Source organism: Onychostoma macrolepis, chromosome 18, assembly GCF_012432095.1.
Source record: "Onychostoma macrolepis isolate SWU-2019 chromosome 18, ASM1243209v1, whole genome shotgun sequence".
NCBI classification, from domain to species: domain Eukaryota; kingdom Metazoa; phylum Chordata; class Actinopteri; order Cypriniformes; family Cyprinidae; genus Onychostoma; species Onychostoma macrolepis.
This window is the reverse complement of record NC_081172.1, coordinates 5,089,114-5,113,089: the sequence shown is the minus strand read 5'-3', so window position 1 is coordinate 5,113,089 and position 23,976 is coordinate 5,089,114. Positions and strand designations below refer to the sequence as shown.

Below are 23,976 nucleotides of genomic sequence, written 5' to 3'. Positions count from 1 at the left end.
CCTCTTATTAAGAAACCACAACTAGATTCTAGTGAACTGGCAAATTACAGACCCATTTCAAATCTGCCGTTTATGTCTAAAATTTTAGAAAAAGTTGTGTCTGCTCAATTGTGCTGCTTCTTGCAAAAAAATTATCTCTACGAAGAATTTCAGTCAGGTTTCAGGCCTCACCATAGCACAGAAACTGCACTTGTTAAAATTACAAATGACTTGCTTCTTGCGTCAGACCAAGGCTGCACCTCATTGCTAGTTTTACTTGATCTTAGTGCTGCTTTCGACACTATAGATCATGACATACTCATAGATCGATTACAAAACTATACGGGTATTCAAGGGCAGGCTTTAAGATGGTTTAGATCCTACCTATCCGATCGCTAGCACTTTGTTTTTTTAAACGGGGAGCCATCTCAACTATCACCAGTAAAGTATGGAGTACCACAAGGATCTGTCCTAGGTCCTCTGCTATTTTCAATATACATGTTGCCCCTTGGTGATATTATTAGAAAATACGGGATTAGTTTTCATTGTTATGCTGATGATACTCAACTATATATCTCAACAAGACCAGATGAAACTTCTGAACTATCTAAGCTAATAGATTGTGTTAAAAATGTAAAAGATTGGATGACCAATAATTTTCTCCTATTAAATTCGGATAAGACCGAGATATTACTTATTGGACCAAAAAACAGTACTCAGAATCTCTTGGATTACAATTTGCAACTAGATGGATGTACGGTTACTTCCTCTACAGTCAAAAATCTGGGTGTTATATTAGACAGCAACTTGTCCTTTGAAAATCATATTTCCCATGTTACAAAAACAGCATTCTTCCATCTTAGAAACATTGCCAAGCTTCGAAACATGCTACCTGTTTCAGATGCTGAAAAGCTAGTTCATGCATTCATGACCTCTAGACTGGACTATTGTAATGCACTGTTAGGTGGTTGTCCGGCATCTTCAATAAACAAGCTACAGATAGTCCAAAATGCAGCGGCTAGAGTCCTTACCAGGTCAAGAAAATATGATCATATTACCCCAATTTTACAGTCTCTGCACTGGCTACCTATTAAGTTCGGATCAATTACAAAATACTATTACTTGCCTATAAGGCACTAAATGGTTTATCTCCTGCGTACCTAACTAGTCTTCTACCACGCTACAATCCAACCCGCTCCCTAAGGTCGCAAAATTCTGGACTTTTGGTAGTACCTAGGATAGCAAAGTCCACTAAAGGAGGCAGAGCTTTTTCACATTTGGCACCCAAACTCTGGAATAGCCTTCCTGATAACGTTCGGGGTTCAGACACACTCTCTCTGTTTAAATCTAGATTAAAGACACATCTCTTTAGCCAAGCATTCACATAATAATCTTGTACTGCATTTATATCTAATCAAATGTACATTATAAATCTTTAGATTGGGTTGAACAAATCATTTTTGCTTGAATAGAACAGCAGCTACGCTAATTACGTCTCTATCTGTTTCTCTGATTCTGCCACGGGATTAACATCCCGTGGTAACTAGGAATTACTGAAGCGTCAGTCTGGATCCAACCCTTAAAACGATCCGGGATGACCAAACACCTGAGAAGAGGCACTTTTTATCCCTGTGTTCACCAAACCCATCTTGAGTGTTTGCTGCTAAAAAGCTCATTTTTTGTTTCATCTGACCATAGAAGCCAGTCCCATCTGAAGTTCCAGTCATGTCTGATAACTGAATATGCTGGAGTTTGTTTTTGGATGAACGAGGAGAATTTTTCTTGAAACCCTCCCAAACAACACGTGGTGATGTAAGTGCTGTTTGACAATTTTTTTTTTTTAAAGGTTTTCTGACCCCGAGACTCATTTATTTTCTGCAATTCTCCAGCTGTGGTCCTTGGAGAGTCTTTAGCCACTCAAACTCTCCTCCTCACCGTGCATTAGGACAATATAGACACACGTCCTCTTCCAGGCAGTTTCATAACATTTTATGTTGATTGGAAATTCTTAATTATTGCCCTGATGGTGGAAATGGGAATTCTCACTGCTCTAGCTCTATTCTTAAAGCCACTTCACTAATTTGTGAAGCTCAATTATCTTTTGCTGCACATCAGAAATATATTCTTTGGTTTTTCTCATTGTGATGGATGATTAAGGGAATTTGGGCTTTGTTTTCCCTCCTATTTATATTTCTGTGAAACAGGAAGCCATGGCTGGATAATTTCATGTTCATAATCACTGGAGTGCTCAAAATTGATATTTTACTCATAAGAATTTCTAGGGATGCCAATAATTGTGTCCAACGTGTATTTGAGAAAAATATTTATTTCATAATGATATTTCCCCCCATTTTAAATTATTATTATCCAATGAAAGGTTAGATTTTTGTGAATTTTTAAAATAAAAGATCAAAAGGATTAACAATGCAGATTAATTTTCACAACCGCCTTTGATCATATTTACCAAGGGTACTGATATTTTTGGCCATGACTGTATGCGTATATATGAATATATATATACATAATAATATATAATATACATATAAAATATGTGAGTAGAATGAGTAGAATGTACATTATGGATATGTTAAATAAATGCACATTATTTTTGTATTCTCTGTGTTAGATGTGTATTCTCGGCTCACCACACTCATATTCAGGGCAGCACTTAGATCCCATCTTCTCCCGAAGAACCTCACATTGTCCACACTCTGGGGCTGTAGCACAGAAACAGTTGCCATGACAACACACACTGAGAAACTACTTCAAGAAATGGGGCTGTTAATCGTGTAGTGCACGAGAGCGATAGTGAGAGAGAATGTATACGCATTGTGACTTTACCTTTAGCATTGGTGCAGGGTAACGCTGTGCAGTTAATGCGCTGCTGATCCAGACACACACACAGAAGACAGGGGTTTTCCTCAGGATTCCAGCTTTCCATAAACTGAAACACACACACACCAGGATCATGAGACTGGCAGAGGCTTATTGGTTTTGTAAAGTGGTGGCAACAGCAATATCATAAAGGCATGATAAATGGTAGGCAGTTAATAAATGGTAAAATCAATATACCTTGTGGGTTTTCCCATGGTGGTCCACACACTGGCTGCAGGTGTCTTTGCTTACACATTTATCTCCCATTAACACGGACCCTTCAGGGCAGAAACAGCCCTCTGTGGGAGTGTTCAAGCACACTGATCCATTGCCCTTCATTAAACCATCACCCATCATGTCACCAGGACTGAACTGGCTCCGTCCGCACTGCTCCAAACATCCGGTTCGACACGCAGCGTATTCCATTGAGTCTGAGCATGACATGGCTACACACAGAAAATAAAATGGGAAATTCAAGTATTTTGTATTCAAGTAGAACACAAAATTATTAATGACATAAAATGCCATTCACAATATATTTAATTCTGTTAATGCAACATTTTCCAGTTAAAAACAAGAATATACTGTAAGAAATAATGTGGGGAGAGATTTTGTCCATCTGGAGAATAAATGTTTGGATATCATGTCATGTGACTTGTGTGATTGGTTAGAATCGCAGAAAGGAAAATTGGAGAAATGGAGGTCGAGAAAGTTGTTACATCATGAAACCATTTTCTTTTTCAGAATAATGTACACTGATTAATTGAACACCATAAGGGGATAAATTTTGATTATCTCAAATTCTGATCACTAAACACTTACCTTCATGTTGTTTCAAACTTGTTTATTTATTTATTTATTTGAAAGGATTATTTTATCTTAAACATTTTTAATGAATTCTTTTAGTTTTTTATTTTATTTTAATCTATAATATATTTTTAATATCTATAATATTTATTTTTCTTTTTTAAACTAAAGAGCAGTGATGTTAACTAAAACTAAATAAATTCTTTTAGTTAAGATGAAGTACTAAAATTACTAAAACTAAAAGAAATACAAATTAAGCAAAATATTTAAAGAAATATTTAAAATAATATTTAAAAAAATATACAAAATGACAAAACTTTTAAATTACATAAATATAATAAAAGCTAACAAATTATTAATAAATACTATAAAGTAGTATAGAAATAATACTAATTTAAAAGAGGTGAAGATTATCTGTGATTAATGACTCAAAAAAATCTTTAAAAGTCTTTATCACAAAAATCTATAGTATATCTTCAGAAAACTATAGTACTTGTACAGTATTTTATTGTCCTTTGGTCACTATGAACTGCTGTTGGATAGCAAGATCTGTGTAAATATGTCTCTTTTTGTAGTTGTTACAGCAAGGTTTTGAACGACATGACGGTGATTAAATAATGCCATCATTTTCATTTTTGGGGCAACTATTCCATAATACCAGCCACTGTATGCTGTATGATGTATGCTTCCACTTTAAATTTCTTTCAAGCTTGAGACTTTCATTACAGCACACAGATCTGCAGTAACTCCTGTTTTTTCTTTCTCAGGCATGCTGATCAAAGTACCACCATCTCATTGAACTTAGACATGCAGAGTCCTCGCGGCTTCACTTCATGACTCATTAATCACAGAAGACTCACGGCAGAGGGTGGGCGTCCTCCAGTCCACACACACTCCCTGCTGACGGCACACGCTGCTGTACGCGGTAACAAGGTCACACACCGCATTAGGCTGGCAGGCCACGGTCCGGCATATCTGCACATAGTCCTGCGGGGGGACCAGCGCGTGACAGCGGCTAAACACCTCAGATCTTAACACATCGCAGCCCTTTGCCACCCCCGCGGCACACGACTGAACCTCTTGATGCTGGACACACTCGCTCAGAGCCCATCCCTTCAGATACACGTCAGGGTCTGTGGTCACACGGCCGTCAGATAACACCAGACCCGTCTGATCATCAGAGCAGGAACCTGAGACAGAGACGGGGACGTTATGGACATCACACACATACGCAATGGGTGGTTGGGAAAAATTGTATGAGAGGTTAGGAAAGTGTAAAAAAATGGCCTTATTTCGATTCGGGTGTTTCATGGAATGCCACACCCCACAGGATGTTGTATTGGACTTTAAATTAGAATGACAGGAAGAGTATCTGCAGTTCAAAGAAATTCGGTATAGTCACATTTTATTAGTTTTTTAAATAAATTATTAAATTAAAATGAAACATTTGAAGAAATAAACATTTGTGTGTGTGTATATTTATATATATATATTTATGCAATCATGGCCTAATGGTTAGAGAGTCGGAGTCGTAACCCAAGGGTTGCTTGTTCGAGTCTCAGGTCCGTCAGGGATTGTAGGTGGGGGGAGTGAATAACCAGCACTCTCTCTACCTTCAATACCACGACTGAGGTGAGACCCTTGAGCAAGCCACCAAACCCCCAACTGCTCCCCAGGCGCCGCAGTATACTGCTCCGTGTGTGTGTGTGTGTGTGTTCACTGCTGTGTGTGTGCACGGATGGGTTAAATGCAGAGCACAAATTCCAAGTATAGGTAACCATACTTGGCCACATGTCACGTCACTTTCACTATATATACACAGTGTGTGTATGTATATGTATATATATATATATATATATACTTCAATATACAGTTATTAAATTCAAGTATAATTCTATAACTATTAAGAAATAAATATTTAATGATTGAATTAAACTTCTTATGTGTGTATGTATGTATGTATGTATGTATATATATATATATATATATATATACATACATACATACATACATACACACACACACACACACACACACACACACAGTATATATATATATAAAATGATAATACCCCAAATGATTACGAATAAATAAAAAATTGTATTAACAAATGTTAAAACTTTTTTTTTAAATTTCATATACAGTATATATATATATATATATATATATGAACATTTCATTTATATGATAATTTCTCTCTCTCTCTCTCTCTATATATATATATATATGAGAATTTCATACCCATTTCATAATTCAATAATTTTTCAAATTTGAATTTGATCATTTTGCATGCAATCTTAAATATTTTTTGGAAATTTAAATGAATTTTAGAATAATTAATTTGGAATAACACACAACATGACACAGCCAAACTAAAAAAACTACAGTCGTAAGCTTAAAGGAAGTGTATTTACCACATAAGCCAGTGGTGTTGGGTTTCATGGAGATATCCATATTGACCATGAACTCATTGCTGTGGGGAGTAAAGGTGAGTGTGAATCCATGCTGCTCTGATCTCAGCTGGTGCAGTATTGCACCAATTTGTGTCACAGTCACTCCCTCACTCCTGAATGGAACAGCGGTAATCACACCACCCACAGTCACCTGCAATACAGACAACATGTTGACCCTCTCTGCTAACTTAGTGAACTCTTTCACTTTGCATGCGTTTGCAATTTATCAACCTTCATGTCATCCTGTAGCACCACACTCATCCCGCCCTCCCTCAACTCCAGACTCTTCATGCAGATCTGATTGGGCGAGCTTTGACAGGCAGCTGTATACAACACTAGCTCCGCCCCTCCTGAGCGAAGCAGCAAATAGGAGCAAGCGGCTCTCAGCTTTAGAGCCGCACCCGAAAATGACACAACGTGACTGGTGGAGCTGCCCATGCAACTACCTGTAGGAATGAAAGTATGCATGTTGAAGTATGCAATTTTCTACGTTTTAAACAGCAATACTCTAAACTGTTGTCACTTGGCTTCGGTGCATGTTTAATTCAGTTTCAACTAGTTATTTTGCATTTTTAAGCCAAGATTGAGTAAAAATTACTATTTTTGACAGTCCAATCATATGAATCAAGAAAACAACTGTTGAAACACGCAGGTGATATTACACAGGAAAGGTGTGGTGCATTGTATTCTGTGATGTACTGGTTCTGAATGTGAGATTCGTAACAGGATTGGTTGTTGTATAGAGAGGGTGTGTATTCGTACAGGGGCAGGTCCAGGTACAGCCGCAGGTGTGATTGTAGCGGAGGGCCGGGAGGTTGTTTTTGCAGACGGGAGGCTCCATCTTCTCACAGTTGATGCGGTGGCTCTGCACCGTTACCGTTCCTGATGGGTTGCACAGCACTGAGTGACAGCCATCTGGCAACAGCCATGTCTCACCGGGCTGATGGAAAGAAATAATCAGAATAGATACTTCGTTGTACAATCCAGAACATCAGGAGCCTTTGTTAGTCTGCGGTAGACGCTAAACCCGAAATCACAATAGCTAAGTGAAAATAACAAGTCAGAAAGGCTGCAATTTATTTACATACAGTATATGTGCTGTGTGTTTCAGAGTGAAGTGCAGCACTGTGTTGTTTTATACACGAACAACTCATGAACCAGTGTTTTCAGTGGCTCAGAGTGGCTTGGTTCAAAGTAAAACCATCTCGAACTCCATCGCTGCATCCTCTCTGTGTTTGAGTCATTTGTAACATGCATTTGAAAATGCAACACGCAACAACTATCTTTTCAAACTCGTGAAGAAAAGTCCTTATAAACTGATACTGCGGTATTTCACCCAAATAAAAGCTTGATGGTTTAACATTTGAAAATGAAGAAATTAAGACATCCATAAATACTAGTGTTGTAATATTACAGTTTTACTATAAAATAAAATAATAATTATTATATCATTTTTCTTAAATGCTTTTTTTTTTTTTTTACAGTGAAACATTATGAAAGTAATATTTGTTATTTTGTTTAATATTTAATCTATAATAATAATCATTATAATAAAAATAATTATTTTACAATACAATACGATTATTTATTATTATTATTATTATTTTTTACTATAGTCATATTGATATATAATCACAACAGTTTTGGCCAAATTGTGCAACTCTACAAACAGACACCGCAAACCTGGAACTTTATAAACCAGAGTTTTATCGCATTATTAATTGCAATTTCAGAAAACGCTCCAAACAGCCCTAAATCGTGCAGCCCTAGGTAGGCTAAAAGATACTCTATGCAAGTAAGTGAACGCAAACACTTCTGTCTATGTAAGCTACTGTATGCATTAGTTGTTTTCTGAAATGTTGCACTAAAGGGTGCGTTAGCATGTACTGCCCTCAGTGGTCATTTTTCTCTTTAAGGACACTAGTGCCAACAGACTCTTTAAAAGCAAGCTGGTTCAAATGTTGACATTTATAACTAACCGCCTAACTACCTAACATTAAATTGAGCTTTAATGGCATTAACGTTTAAATGTAACTCTATCGCCCCCTTGAGTTCAGAGGTTAGCAACTGCCATTATCACCCAAAAGTGCATGTGAACCATGCATGCATGTAATGTATTGGCCAAGCATTCATGTTTGCATACATTTACAGAATATGTTACTAGCTTTATATTAAATGAGTCGTTAGTGAGCAGCTGTTGCTTAAAGGGTTTTTGACAGATGATGTTATTGGTCCAGATTGCCTGATCCAGTGAAAGAGATTATAGATCCCGAGATCCAGTGAAAGATGGATTGTTTCTCAATCAAGAGGTTGAATGGTAGAATATTAGAAGCTGATGTTTGTAAAGTTGAGGTCTTTCATGGGAGATCCTCCTAAAAAACAGAGCTCACCTTCCGTTCATTCCCTTCATCATCTACACACACTCCAGGAGGACCCGCTGAGGGACATCATCATCATCATCATCATCATCATCATCACCATCATAATCAAACTGCTACAGTATTCCTGTTTTATTGTGTTATCTGTGTGAGTGTGTACACGAGTCTCACCCCTGCAGAGTTTGTCGGTGAACGACTGGTCGAGGGCAGCCATGGCAAGCAGGTACTCTGTGCTGCTGAGCCGGATGATGTTGTCCTGAGCATGCCGTCCCGCAAGTGTGCTCAGTTCAGTCTGGTCATACTGATTACCCAGTCCAATAGGAAACACTGACACACCTGTATACAACAAACATGTGCTGCTTGTAAGTCATAATGTTATGAGAATAAAATCATAAAAGTAGGACTTTAAATGCATAATATTGTCTAAATAAAGTAGATGTTTCTAGAAAAAAAAAGAAAATATTACTGGAAAAAGGCAGCAATAGGAGTAGAGCACAGAGTCAGCAGCTTTATAAATGCAAGAAACATATGTGGTGCATTTAGTTATATCATAGTGTAGGGTTTACTAACTAAGAAAACCTTGGTCTATTGCTGCATCAACACCAACTATCATTAGTATGAGGACAATGGAGCGGTTATCTAGGAAATTGAATTTATTCATGAGAAGGAACAAGACAGACATTCAGGAAATTGCCTCTTTTGTACAATCTGAAGTAGCAACCGGCTTCTGACTGCAGTTCAATTTGATGTTACGTTCCTTATGAATTTGTTCTCATGACTTTAATCTAATAATGCTATTCATCTCATAATGGTACAACTTTAAACTTTGCAATTTTTATTCTCATGAAAATCCTGTTATTTTTTCAAAACACTATGATTTTATTCTCAAAATAGATTTAGATTGTATTTTTGTAGTGACATGCTTTTGATTACAGCAGAAAATAATTTCAACTTGTACAGAGAAAAGAAATAAAACCGAACAAGCTTGTTTAAAACTAAATAAGCTGAACAGTTCTGCTTTTAAATCTGAAATAACTTGCCCCATAGATTTATTTATTTTATTTTATTTTTTTCTAATGTACTTTTACTTGCTAGGTGGCTGCTAGAGTGTCCAAGGTTAGTAAAGACATCGGTTAACACAGAAATTAATTAATTTTGACTTCCTCATCTCTAACTTTACAACTTATAAATAAATCACATTTCATGCATTCAGTAAAATATTTTAAACAAAAATACAAACTGCACGGTTTTGGTTTTAAATCTAGAATATCTTGTCCCATGCATTACTGTAAACAGGCTTGTTTTTACAGTCTGAGGGAGTATAAATTCGAGTGGAAATCAACAATGGACCACAGATGTTGCATTTCTATTGAACCCTGAACATCACTATAAAGAGCACTTAAACGAGTGCATTGATAAAGCTGTAAAACAATTTCACCCACCAGCGGTCAGAGCCTCATTTGCTGCCTCTTGCACCGAGTCTATTGACCTGTCAGTCACCACCATAACCACAGCTTTAGGGATGCCCATCCGTCCCCCGCTGGTGGAAGAAACGGCTGTCTGCACGGCCAATCGCAGAGCAGCTCCTGCAGAGACAGAGGAAGGAACGCCCACATGTATGTAGCGTGGCATATATTTTAGCTGTCAGGCTGTACTGTACCTGCTGTGTCTTCGCAGCATATTTACCCAGTCTTGGTTTATTGTCTGTCTTGCTTTGTAAGGTTTCTAAAAGCTTGAGAAGGGTGTCTTCTGTCTGTTCATCTCTCCATGTGACTGCAACTGCTGATTTAGCCCCATACACCATCACCGCCACTTGTGTGTCATTGCGGCCTGCAACACACATAAGTACAACTCTAGAAGTAAACATTAAAATGTATACACAAAATAAAAAATCAGTCTTATGGAGACTTACCGATATTTGTGCTCTTTATGAAGGTTCTCACAAATGTTTTCAAGTCTTCAAACTGGTTATCAGAAGAGGCTCTGAGCAGGAACAGCACGTCCATGGGCTTTGAACATGGCACTGATCAATCATACACACACACACACACACACACAGATAGAAGAACAGAGAAAGCATATGTATTCACTCCTTAAGCATCCATGCATTGACACTCTTTGCATTCAACAGCTAGAAATGACAAAATCAAAAAAATCGGCTTGAGCTTTTCATGGGTTACTAGGAAAGTGATAAATGGTTGCTAAGGTGTTCTAAGTGGTTGCTAGGGTGTTCTGAGAGAGATTTTCTAAGTATTTGCAAGGTAGCTGATAGGGAGCTTTGCATAGCTGCTAGGAAGTTGGTAGATGGTTGCTAAGGTGTTCTTCATGGGTTCCTGACAGTCACAGTCGGATAGTCAAGCCAGCACAATTTGTCATGTGTTCACTACTATATAAAAAAGAATCACCAAAAATGTGTAAGATAATTTGATATATCATCTGAAATTAGTCATTTTGACACTTTAAGAGAGTTAGGTGTTAATAGACTAGTGTATATGTCATTTAAGAGCAGTATGTCCAGGCTAGCAGTAGCCACTGACTGATCCAAATCCATTTTTGATCATTTTGTGTACAACAGCATGTTTCTGTATCATTTGCCAGCCAATTTCCACACTGAGAGAATTACATCATTCCATTTAATTGTTCCACAGCAGTCACTCTCTCTGCTGCCTCACTGTTCCTTTAGCTTTCATTCTTTGAAATTACAGCAGTCACACTCAGTCAATAACAAATCTGACAACTGAGATAAAAACAGCTTGCAGTGAAATAGAAAGCGATGGAAAATAAACGCAATTTAAAAGAAAGCATATATGATGACTTAAAATTAATTAAAAATTAATTAATTTTTTTTGAAAAATTAATTAAAAAAGACAAAACATAATTAAAAACAGCTAAATTAAGTAAAAATCAAGATTATATTATTTGATATATTAAATATAATATATAATTTTATATATATTCTGGACCATATTATATATTATATTATATTATTTGATTTTATAACAATTTTTTTTCTTTGAAGAACCAGGGTTCCCCCAGTCTTGGAAAACCTGGATATATGCTGTAGCCTAATTTTAAAAGTGTGTAAAAAATTTATAATAAAAAAATTATATATAATATATAATATATATATATATATATATAATATAAAATGTAAATTTTATGGTTATTCCATTCAGTAGAAATTGAGTAAAAATATTATTTAAAATATATAATACACACATTTATTTATTTATTTATTGTTAGATTAATATTAATTAAATATTAATAATATTTTAATTTAGTAATAATATAGTAATCATAAATATGATTAATTTTTATTTTACAGTTATATTGATATATCACAATATTTTGGCCAAATTGTGTAGCCCTACAAAAAAGAACAGCAAACCTAGAGCTTTTTTTCTGCAATTAATTTCTTTCCCTAAATGGTGCAGCCCTAGAAGGTGACAGTATACGAAAAGAGCGTAGCGCTGTTGTATCTGACCTGAAGGGGGCAGCGTGGCTCTCGGTGGCAGTGTGGGCAACACAGGCCTTCTGATGGTTTTACTGATATTGATCAGCATGGGCCGAAGTATCCTAAGATCCGAGGGATTGTCCAGCATGATCGGTTCATCTGGGAAGCTCAACTGTGCCAGATCCTCGTATTGAATCTGTTGGCCGATCCCAATGGGATACACTTTCTTATGAGTGGAGCTCGGAGGCCTCTGAATGATGTCCGTCGGAGGGCTCTGGGTTATGAGAAACACCATCTGGTCTGGTGTATTACTGAGCGTGTCTGTAGTAACCGTCTCGTATATGGAACGAATGGCATGGCCTGTGTTGACCTCCGCACCTTTGGCCCAACGTAATTGTCGCATTCTTTGCAGCACCTGCTCCCTGTTCTGCAGCTCCATGCGGCTGATTACCACAGTCACCGTGAAGGAGTACTGCATCACCGTGATCCGTAGATTCTCCACCTCTTTTTGATCAAGCGAAGCAATGACGTCGATCAATGCATCACGTGTTTTATTGAAGCCCTCTTCGCCCACTGCATCTGAGCTTTCCAACAGGAAGACGACCTCATATGTTGTTACAGTAGGTGGAGGAAGTGTTGTTCCAGGGCTGGGAATGCTGGGAAATGTGGTCACAATGGCAGCGGTTGGAGGAATCGTGGCGGCGGTGAGTTTTGGGGTGGTGCTGGATTTTGTAGTAAAGGGTTTCTTTGGGGGTTCAGGATCCAATCCCAAAGTGCAGAGATAGTCTGTGATGGCCAGAGCTTCATCGTCCAGCTCCGTCACGCTGCTCACCACGTATGAGCGACTGCTGGGTGTGGCTTTCGTGATCTCATTAACCTGTGCCATGTTGACGTCAGGCCCTAGCGCCACTGTGAGGATGGTGATGTCTTTCTTACGCAGCAGACGCTGAGTACTACGCATGGGCCGAGGATTCGCGCTCGCCGTCAGCAAGATAGCGACGCGGCCCGCGTGCTCGCGCTTGTTTTTATCGTAAATGTAGACCGCTAGATATTTAATAGCCTCGTCCATGAACGCAACATCGCCTCCGCTGTAACGCAGCTCGCGCACTGTCTTCTTGAAGATCCACTTCTGCACCTGCATGTCGTAACTTTTCACGCCGGAGTGGAAGAGCAGGACCGTGGCGCGGGTGTGGGCCGAACCCATACGGAAGCGCTCCACCACACGGAGGATGAAGAGCTTGACCAAGCCGAAGTCTTCTTCACTCAGAGCAGAGGAGCCGTCCACGAGGAAGGCCAGGTCCATCGCTCTGTCGCAGGCGTCGGCAGGCACCGGGGTGGAAAACGGGAGCGGCGTGGGGGTGTTGCTGATGGTGGCTGGTGCAAGTGTGGAAGCCAAACCAGTTACAGGACACGGGCCGCATGTCAACGTGTTGCTCTCACAGTGACTGAAAAAAATAACAAACATGACAATATTATACACTTAAATTGATTCATTTAGAAAAAAAATTATATATTTTTTATGTATTATAAAAATGATATGTTTACAGTTATTTTCATGACAATTGACCCTTCGCAAAAACCTGCCCTCCTTAGTTACTGTTGCTATGTCCGACAAGCCATGCCGCTCTCACACTACACACCATGTTATCACGCAGTAAAAAATACATCACAGACAGCACAAGATAGACCAGCTTACTTCTGGTATTAAACAATTTGTCATTTTTTAAGAAATTCATACAATAAATACAGTTTTGTGGCTCTTTAATGTGTCGTGACAGATCACTAGCGCCTCAGTTCAAGTGGCACGTGAACCAATCGTTTTTTCATATTTACTTAAAGCACGAAATGAACATGAATGAACATCAGAACGTATTTTTATTTCAACCGTGGAAAGATGTCAATACACACAATTTTTCAAGTTTAAGTCCACCGAATAATCTACTCTCCTGTCTGATTTGTTTGTCGGGCAAGATGGCTGATTTGGCGTTATGATTGGTCAGATCACCTGTCAATCAAGCTCTTTGCAAATGTCAACTAGGCACATTTTCCCCTCCACAATTCTAATTTTTAATGTGGAATATATATATATATATATATATATATATATATAAATATTAAAAATGGTACACATTTAAAATCTAAAATAAATATTAATATTATAAAAATAATACTATGTATTAGTAATATAATATGTCTGTGTGTACCAGAACCAGAAGGAACTTTCTTGTGTGTATATCTGTGCTGTTATTGATAGCAAACTATTGAAAACCATTTGTTAATTGATATAAGATATAATAAAAATGAATACATTTATATATTTTTTATAAAATAAAAATATTAGAAGAACACTTGAAAGAAATGTTGCCTTGGCAACTAACTGAAATAAAATGTGTGGTGTAAAATTAATGTACCAAAATGACTAAAACCAAAACTGAAATTTAATTAAATTATTAAATAAAAAATAAAGCTAAATAGAAATGTAAAAAATAAAAACAAATATAAATGACAAAAACACATAATATAATTACTAAAGCTTAAACTGAAATTAAAATGAAAACTATAAAATATAAGATACAAACTAACAAAATATAAATAAATATTAATTAACATTATAATAGTATATAAATGTACATAATATTATATCTTAAACAATGCAATTTACTTATACATATTTAAACTTCATGATTTATCATTCCAGAGAATGTTATTGAATTATATTTTTGCTTTACAGTAATGAGAATTTGTGACGAAATCATGAAAATAATGTAAAAATGATTTGCTTTTATGTAAATTTGAGATTAAAACTTTTCTTTGTGAGATTCTTCCACACACTACATACAATGAGTGATGGAGATTATAAACAGAACGTGGCGTACCATATCTGGCAGAGATGAGGATCGCCATGGTTAAGGATGAACTGTTTTCCATGGGAGATTCTCTCTCCGTCATGCACACACATCTGACACTGTGACGGTTCCACGCACTTCCTCAGCACCTCATCTAAAACTTGTCCTGAGGGATTGAAGCAGACAGAATGTGTGAATGAAAGTGAACTGGGAGTCTAAGAAGTCAATTTACTTGCAAGTATGTGTGAATTGGCGCTACCTGGTGGGCAGACAGCATGGCATCCCTCCACACATGTGACGGGACAGCTCAGAGGCTCAGGGTGCTGGCAGGTGGGAGGGCAAGCGCTTCCACAGGCGTTATATTTCCACTCACACTCCATCCCTGCATCCTTATTCAACTCCTCACAGCTCAGGGCTGTAAATAAACAGTCAGTTACAACACACTGTTATACAGTGTGATTAAAGTGTTAGTTTACCCAACAATAAGAACTGGTTCTCACCCGACTCAGAAATTTGCCAACATTTGATACTTTTCATTGCATTTAGGCCTATACAGTTTACAGTTATTTAGTGCGTTTTTATGTATTTAAATTAATTATTTACAAAATTATATATATACAAATAACTTTAAAATATTTTTTAAATAACTCAAAGATAAAAATGATTCATACATAATTGTTTATTAATAAAATTTCATTTAAAATTATTTTACTCTAAAACTATCACTAAAACCCACTCTGTGGAAATGCTAAAATGATTAAAAATTTTTAAATATATTTTAATACTAAACATTTGATACATTTAATTTATTGTATTATAGGACTATGAGAGTTTTATGTATTTATTTATTTTTATTTGTTGATGAAAATCTATGCCAGGGAGTAAATACTGACCTTTGCTTTGTTATTAATAAAAATGATATTTTCAGAACACAGAGCTATTTAACAATTTCAAAAGACTTAGAACACTGTGAACAATTGATTTGAACTACTTTTATGGTATTTTTATGGTCTTTTTGCTGCTTGACAGCTTTTATAACCATATTGTACAAAGGAATATGAACATTCTACCTACAGTAATATCTTCTTTTGTGTTCTGCAGAAGTTTGAAATGACATGTGGGTGAGTAAATAAGTGGTTAATCTTACGGCACAAGTCGTTGGACCTCCAGTTCACCACCAGTCCCTTCTGAGCGCACTCGTGAGCGTACGCGGCAATCGTGTTACAGAAGCATGCACAATCACCCACAGACGGACACGAGCATGTGTCTTGAGTACAGATGTCCCAGTACGGCTCCGGGTCCACCTGACACAGTCAGAGAAATCAGTAAAAAAGCGTAAGCAATAGGAGTAATGACCACCTGGCAATGTATTTTCACCATTTTAATTGTGACTGTTGAGTATAAATGTCACCAACCATGCTATTGCACTCCCTGAAGATGGTGCTGGTGAGCACACGGCAGGACTGCTCCACCGTCACCAGCTTCACCATGTCTGTGCTGCACTGAGACACAACCTGCACACAGGCATCAAAATATAAGGTCATTTGATGGCTCTATGTTCTGAGTTACTGTAGGAAGACACTCTAGTTTAGGTTGTGATGCCATGAACCCACCGGAACAGCGTCAGCACAGCTGGGTCGAACTTTCCAGGAGTTTCCAAAGTCTGCAGCGTCCACCTCCATCTGATTACTGCTGCTCAACAGATCATTATTCTGACTGCCATCGAAATTTCCACAAAGGCCACAGACTTTCCCCTTAAAAAAAACACACACTCTCAAAAATATTTTAAGCTTATTCTTAATTTCTCACCATAGATAATCAAGTTGTGTAAGCAGAGAATGTATGTGTGTGTTTTTCTCATTTAGGAATTAACTCTCATTGTACTATGGGAGCAACTTGGGTTTGTTCCACTTTGGGAACATGATGAATGGTGTAAATGATTCATAAATCATATTTAATTCATACATTTTGATTCATAAATGAATATTGAACTCTAGTCATTATTTAATTAGGGTACCTTTTGCTAAATGTGACAAATAATCACTTTGGGGACATGTTCAAAACTAAAAAATGATATGCCTAAATATATAAAAATATTTGTACGTTTTTATCATTTTCAACTTTTTTTAAATTTAACTAGTATCTGACAAAAAATCTGACAAAAACCCAGGTAAAAATAATTAGTAAATCATATTTTATAAATACATTTGGATTCATAAATCATTTCTAAATATACAAATATTTTTACTTTTTAGAGTTAACTTGATAAACATGGTGAAAACTCACTTTTGAGGACAAGCTCAAAGGTAATAAGTTATTCATAAATAATTTTTCTTAATAAAATTTGATTCATAAAACATTTTCATTCACAAATGTCACAAACTCACTTTGGAGAGATGTTCAAAGATAATTTTTATTCATAAATTGTGATTCATTAACCCTTTTTAAACTCTTATATTTTTTGTTACCTCTTAATAAATCTGACAAGAATTCACTTTAATTGAGGACACTGAGCTTAAAGATAAAAAGATAAAATGTGTTAATTAAAATTTGATTAATAAATAATTTTTAATTTAAAATTATTTTATTAGGGTTAACTAGCTAAATATGACAAAAACTCACTTTGGGGATATGCTGAAATTATTCATAAATAACTTTTTATTTCATTAAAAATGAAAATGAAAGTCTATGATATGTGCTCATTTGGATAGCTAGACAGATGTGTGTGTGCATGACCGTGTGTGTGTGTGTGTGTGTGTGTGTTACCATGTACTGTCCGTTGATCTGCAGTGAGATTCGGGTTCCTGTGTCCCAGGTGATGGAGATGAGTTTACCCAGAAGGATGATGTAATACTGTCCAGAGCGCACAATCTCAACCGCTGTCTCTTTCAACACAGGCTTCTTCATCCTCACCTGCAGAAGAAAAAGACGAGAGAGAAAGGTTTGTATGCTTTACTTCGCACATGATGTGAAGATGAAAGGTGTTTATTTTACTTCGTTGTGTTCCATGACAATCAGTCCTCCCATGTACAACACTGTGATGCTTTTACTGCAGCGGTAGCCTGCGATCCCACAAGCAGAGTTCTCCACCAGAACCCTAAACGTGCCGTCCAACCCGTTACAGTGATCCTGCTCGGCAGACAGAAGAACAAGGGAAAACAGGTGAATATGAGGGACAGACGAGGAAAGAGAGCGAGGATAGTGGCTTTACCTGAGCTAGTATGTATTGGCAAGGTCCAGGAAAGGAGAACTTGAGTCCATCAAAGCTGATGTAGTGTGTCTCTCCTATCACACGACACACACCGTCACACACACGCTGCGTACACTTCCATTGACGCTTCTCACAAACACTGGGACACAAAGGGAAATGCAATTGTTAATCAATAATCTGAATGATAATACTTGTCAGCTGATGTTCGCAACAAAGTGACATGACAGTGTCAGGGTGAGCATGATTGGCTGATTTACCAGGTGTTGCAGTCCACATTAATGCTCTGTCCTGAGGCGTAGGGACGGTTGTTATGGTAACAAGGGCACTGGTCTTGTGGAATGCATTCTTTTTTGTGTCGAACCTGCAAACAGCCATAAAATCAATCCTGATTTTTTATAGCTTCAAAAGGATAATAGATTATAAAGCTGCATATCATTCCATTCAAATTCACTTGCAAATATGTGTCATGTAAGCACTTTATGTGTAATATCAAACTTAAGACACTGGAAGTTGACGTATAATGATCTGCACTCTGTGTGCTTTTTCAGTTATATTTTTCATAAGTACTGTACCATTAAAAATTTTGTGGGAATATTTTTGAAATAAGTCTTTTATGCTCACCAAGGCTGTATTTATATATATATATATATATATATATATATATATATATATATATATATATATATATATAGACATTTTAAAAAACATTAATATTGTGAAGTATTATTACAATTTAAAATTTAATGTATTTTATCAATTTGAAACCGTTGAAACTTCATCCGTGTAACTTTTTCAGTATTCTTTGATGAGTTAAAAGTTCTTTTGTAACATTATAATTGTCTTTACTGTCATGTTTGGTCAATGTAATGTGTCCCTGCTGAATAAAAGTTTTAATTTCTTATAAAAAAAATAAATAAATAAATAAAATCTTACTGACCTCAGACTTTTGAATGGTATCGTATCTTTTCAGAAATATTTATCAAAACAGTAAAATTTGTGAAACAATAGTGAAGCTCATCTGATATGAATTGTGTTTAAGGCCTGGCTAGTACATTTAATTTTAATAAATTTCAGTTTCATTAATATAAACAAATAAAAACCGTGAGAGAAATGTCATGTTCATCACGGTGTTTCCTAGTGTTGACTCTCTCACTTACTGTTCCAGTTGGACACATACAGCCAGATACACATCCCTGACTGACGCACTCCAGGTCCAGACTCTGGCAGGTCTTGGCACACTCTATCCCAGCATCCCTCGCACTCTCACACTCAAACCGCTGCAGCGGAGGAGGACAAGAGATAGAGCGCCGCCCTACACGTGAAACACACACTCAAAGAATTCATTATATGTACTTGTCTGAGCCACTCGACAATATTCTGTCCACTTGTGTGTCTCTGATGTGTTCAAGTGCAATTGTGCTCCCTTAGAAGTGCACAGAGATATGAGCGTGAGGAGGAATACCTCTTGAAGAAGATTGTTCATCAAAGAAGAGGTCAGACAGAGTAGATCCAGTGGCTTCATTAGAAGTGCATTGCATGGTTCCACTCTCACATACACTACAAAAACACAGACAGAAAAACATTAACACAATAATATTTAAAACAATAATAAATATAGACACGCGTATATACACACACAACAAATGTTTATAGTATGTTTTTAATAAAGTCTCTTATGCTCAATAAGGCTGCATTTATTTAATAAAAATACAATAAAAACAATAATACTGTTTTCTATTTTAATAAATTATAAAATGTAATGTCATTTTATTTCTTACTACTATTAATGCTGAAAACAGTTGTACAGCTTCATATTTTTGTGGATAATGTCAGAATTATTTCAGGTTTTCTGATGATTATAAAGTGCAAATAGAATTAAAATATATATTTTTAGTAACAATATTAAAGTCATTGTCTGTTTTGAACTATTTAATGTATCCTTGCTGAATGAAAGTATTACTTCCTTTCGAAAAAAAAAAAATAAATAAAAAATAAATAAATAAATATATATATAAATACACATATATATATACATACAATGCATTTTATATATTTATCAGTTTATCTGTACATACAGTATGTATGACCAATATTCTGGTTACTAGTAATATGATTAAGACAGCTGACATAATATTGTAGTCTGTGTCATGTACATACTTTATTTTTTAATATCAAATATAATAATGAATTATGAGTTCTGTGAGACACCGGTGCTTGACCAAACGCCAGGCTACCAAAGAAAGCTCATGTGCATCTGTATGATAAATAATTGTGATGTTTTTTCCTGCTAACCAGATGGAGTGATGGTCACCAATCATGTCGTTGGGCTCAAAGATCTCTCCGTTATGGTGGCACGAGCAATGTTCGGGGGGCACACACTCGCCGGCGTCACTGAGGAGCAGTCCTCTGGGGCAGAAACAGCCTTCCTCACATAAGCTACTGCAATCACTGTCAGGCAGCGACAGAGAGCGGCACGTCTGTTTACACACGCTCCCACACACCTCATACACCTGGTCATCCGGACAGGTCAGCTCTGCCCAAACACACACACAAACACACACGTTTGGTCTTCTGTCCTGATGGAGACCTTCCATTGACTTTTGTTATGTAAACCTTTATGCATTTTTAGTATGTTTATTCAGCTGTTTTGCAGTGTTATTATACTGCATAAAATGTCTTTCTTACACAGTATTTTTGTCTTGTTTTCCAGTACAAATATCTAAACATTCTTAAATCAACATACATTTACTTTAGAAGCATAATGAGTCAACTTGTTTTCTTGGAATTAAAAAAATAAATAATAATTATAATAAAAAAATTGGTAATTTTATACTTAAAACAAGAAAAATATCTTCTAATGGGGTAAGAAAAATAAATGTAATTCAAAAAATTTAAAAATATGTGACCCTGAACCACAAAACCAGTCTTAGGTAGCACAGGTATATTTGTAGCAATAGCCAACAATACAAAAATCATTAGGACATTAAGTAAAGATCATGTATGAAGATGTTTTGTAAATTTCCTACTGTAAATATAGAAAAACTTAATTTTTGATTATAAATAATATGCATTGCTAAGGACTTCATTTGGACAACTTTAAAGGCGATTTTCTTAATATTTATTTTTTTGCACCCTCAGATTCCAGATTTTCAAATAGTTGTATCCCAGCCATATAGGATCCTATCCTAACAAACCATGCATCAATGGAAAGCTTATTTATTCAGCTTTCAGATGTATAAATCTCAATTTCCAAAAATGTACCCATATGACTGGTTTTGTGGTCCAGGGTCACATATATTTAAATTAGAGAATATCTGCCAATCTGCCAATGATGCAAGAAAAATAAATGTAACTCAAAAATGTAAATTTTTAAATATATTTTATATATTTAAATTAGGGAAATTTTAATTTATTTAAAAAAAATGAATGTAATAATTTGAAAATAAATCTTACCACACTGGCAGAAAAACTTGCTTAATTTGGAATCATATATATTTCAGAAAACAAGACATATCATCTTCTATTCTCAAGTAAATGTATCTCAATTTCAGAATGATGATACATTTGTAGTGATAAATAAGATAAAATACAAAAAAAAAAATTACGAAGAAAAAAAATATTTTATATGGCATTTAAACAGACAGAATGAGATATACCACAGTATCCATGTCCCCTCCAGTTGACTAGCACTCCCTTGGCTGCGCAGGCGGCTGCATAGCTGTGAACAGCATCGCACAGGCACTCTTGGCTGTCTGCGCAGGAGCAGACATCATAGCGGCAGTTTTTCACATATGGCTCTGGGTTGACCACATAATGACAGGGCTCAAACTTCACAGAGAGCAGCACGGCACAGGCCTCTTCTGCAAAACGCACTGTAGACACAATACGACACGTTACCTGATGGTCTGTGTTGCCCTCTGGTGTTCAGTGCATATATAAATCATGACATCTTACTTACAGGCATTCAAATTCCTACAAGTGCATTTATAGTCTATAAATATGCATCTTCACGGGTCTGTAACCGCCATTATTAGTGTTTTGTATGCAAAATTCTTAAACTTTGACATGTGGTGCCCCTGATTTTGAATATTTGTTCATATACTTGCATCTGTATGAGTCTGTGAGTGTGTATACCTCTCTTAGGGTTTAAAATGCAGGGATCTGAGGGTTGCAATTGAACATTGTCACAGTCTGCGTTCATCTTCCATGCATTCCCGAATCCTTCAACGCGCGTCTCTACCAGCCCGCCCACTGTTAAGAAGTCGTCTCCTTGGTTACCATTATAATTACCGCACAGGCCGCACGTTTTCCCAGCATAGGCTGGGTTTAGCTGCAAACACACACACACACACGCATATGCTCACATATCAGGTTTGCAGCACGGGAGTATTTGATACATGTCCCAGATTCGGCATTTCACACACAGACTCTTTATTATGTACAAGTATTTATGCATTATTTTCAGCGCCTAAAGCTCCCAGCATTCTCAGACACATGACATCTGATCCTGACTGCTGGAAATTCCAGCTAAAACCAGTTTAAAGTGGCAGATTGTTTTACAGAATTTCTGGATGGTCAAAACTGATCGTTTGCTGAATCAAACTGGTTTAGGTGACTGAAAGATGATGTTTGGCAGAATGTTCACGCTGCTCTTTTCCATACAATGCAAATAAATGGAAACAGAGGCCTTAAAAGCTTTAAAAAAAAAAAAAAATCACAAGAAAACACTGATATCACAGTTATTATACAAGTGGTCCATAACAATATTCCAATGTGTCATGAGGTGCAATATTTGAATGTATTCCAATGTAAATATGACATTACAGGTGCTGGTCATATAATTAGAATATCATCAAAAAGTTGATTTATTTCACTAATTCCATTCAAAAAGTGAAACTACACACAGACTGATATATTTCAAATGTTTATTTCTTTTAATTTTGATGATTAGAGCTTACAGCTCATGAAAGTAAAAAATCAGTATCTCAAAATATTAGAATATTACTTAAGACCGATACAAAGAAATGATTTTTAGAAATCTTGGCCAACTGAAAAGTATGAACATGAAAAGTATGAGCATGTACAGCACTCAATACTTAGTTGGGGCTCCTTTTGCCTGAATTACTGCAGCAATGCGGCGTGGCATGGAGTCGATCAGTCTGTGGCACTGCTCAGGTGTTATGAGAGCCCAGGTTGCTCTGATAGTGGCCTTCAGCTCATCTGCATTGTTGGGTCTGGTGTCTCTCATCTTCCTCTTGACAATACCCCATAGATTCTCTATGGGGTTCAGGTCAGGCGAGTTTGCTGGCCAATCAAGCACAGTAACACTATGGTCATTGAACCAGCTTTTGGTACCTTTGGCAGTGTGGGCAGGTGCCAAGTCCTGCTGGAAAATGAAATCAGCATCTCCATAAAGCTTGTCAACAGGCTCTAAAATCTCCTGGTAGATGGCTGCGTTGACTGTGGACATCAGAAAACACAGTGGACCAACACCAGCAGATGACATGGCAGCCCAAATCATCACTGACTGTGGAAACTTCACACTGGACTTCAAGCAACATGGATTCTGTGCCTCTCCACTCTTCCTTCAGACTTTGGGACCTTGATTTCCAAATGAAATGTAAAATTTACTTACATCTGAAAACAGGACTTTGGACCACTGAGCAACAGTCCAGTTCTTTTTCTCCACAGCCCAGTTAAGATGCTTCTGACGTTGTCTCTGGTTCAGAAGTGGCTTGGTAGCCCTTTTCCTGAAGACGTCTGAGCGTGGTGACTCTTGATGCACTGACTCCAGCTTCAGTTCTCTCCTTGTGAAGCTCTCCCAAGTGTTTGAATCGGCTTTGCTTGACTGTATTCTCAAGCTTGCGGTCATCCCTGTTGCTTGTGCACCTTTTCCTACCCAAATTCTTCCTTCCAGTCAACTTTGCATTTAATATGCTTTGATACAGCACTCTGTAAACAGCCACACCTTTCA

At 36.8% G+C, this 23,976-nt stretch overlaps 1 protein-coding gene across 2 annotated transcripts in view; it reads right to left on the bottom strand.

Annotated features, from left to right (window-relative positions):
* vwf (von Willebrand factor) overlaps positions 1 to 23,976 on the bottom strand; it is a 45,218-nt gene that overhangs the window by 11,082 nt on the left and 10,160 nt on the right. For both annotated transcript variants that reach the window (XM_058752365.1, XM_058752366.1), the window contains exons 14-40: positions 22,137 to 22,332; positions 21,659 to 21,874; positions 20,295 to 20,535; positions 19,465 to 19,559; positions 19,160 to 19,314; positions 18,260 to 18,363; positions 18,003 to 18,141; positions 17,786 to 17,920; positions 17,558 to 17,704; positions 16,405 to 16,545; positions 16,207 to 16,305; positions 15,939 to 16,095; positions 15,051 to 15,206; positions 14,822 to 14,957; positions 11,976 to 13,390; positions 10,404 to 10,514; positions 10,178 to 10,321; positions 9,934 to 10,077; positions 8,663 to 8,827; positions 8,504 to 8,550; positions 6,876 to 7,053; positions 6,345 to 6,559; positions 6,075 to 6,264; positions 4,521 to 4,850; positions 3,052 to 3,299; positions 2,821 to 2,923; positions 2,625 to 2,696 (exon numbers count right to left, since the gene is read on the bottom strand). In XM_058752365.1, the coding sequence (XP_058608348.1) occupies positions 2,625 to 2,696; positions 2,821 to 2,923; positions 3,052 to 3,299; positions 4,521 to 4,850; positions 6,075 to 6,264; positions 6,345 to 6,559; positions 6,876 to 7,053; positions 8,504 to 8,550; positions 8,663 to 8,827; positions 9,934 to 10,077; positions 10,178 to 10,321; positions 10,404 to 10,514; positions 11,976 to 13,390; positions 14,822 to 14,957; positions 15,051 to 15,206; positions 15,939 to 16,095; positions 16,207 to 16,305; positions 16,405 to 16,545; positions 17,558 to 17,704; positions 17,786 to 17,920; positions 18,003 to 18,141; positions 18,260 to 18,363; positions 19,160 to 19,314; positions 19,465 to 19,559; positions 20,295 to 20,535; positions 21,659 to 21,874; positions 22,137 to 22,332 (5,479 nt within the window). The remainder of the gene's footprint in view (positions 1 to 2,624; positions 2,697 to 2,820; positions 2,924 to 3,051; positions 3,300 to 4,520; positions 4,851 to 6,074; positions 6,265 to 6,344; positions 6,560 to 6,875; positions 7,054 to 8,503; positions 8,551 to 8,662; positions 8,828 to 9,933; positions 10,078 to 10,177; positions 10,322 to 10,403; positions 10,515 to 11,975; positions 13,391 to 14,821; positions 14,958 to 15,050; positions 15,207 to 15,938; positions 16,096 to 16,206; positions 16,306 to 16,404; positions 16,546 to 17,557; positions 17,705 to 17,785; positions 17,921 to 18,002; positions 18,142 to 18,259; positions 18,364 to 19,159; positions 19,315 to 19,464; positions 19,560 to 20,294; positions 20,536 to 21,658; positions 21,875 to 22,136; positions 22,333 to 23,976) is intronic.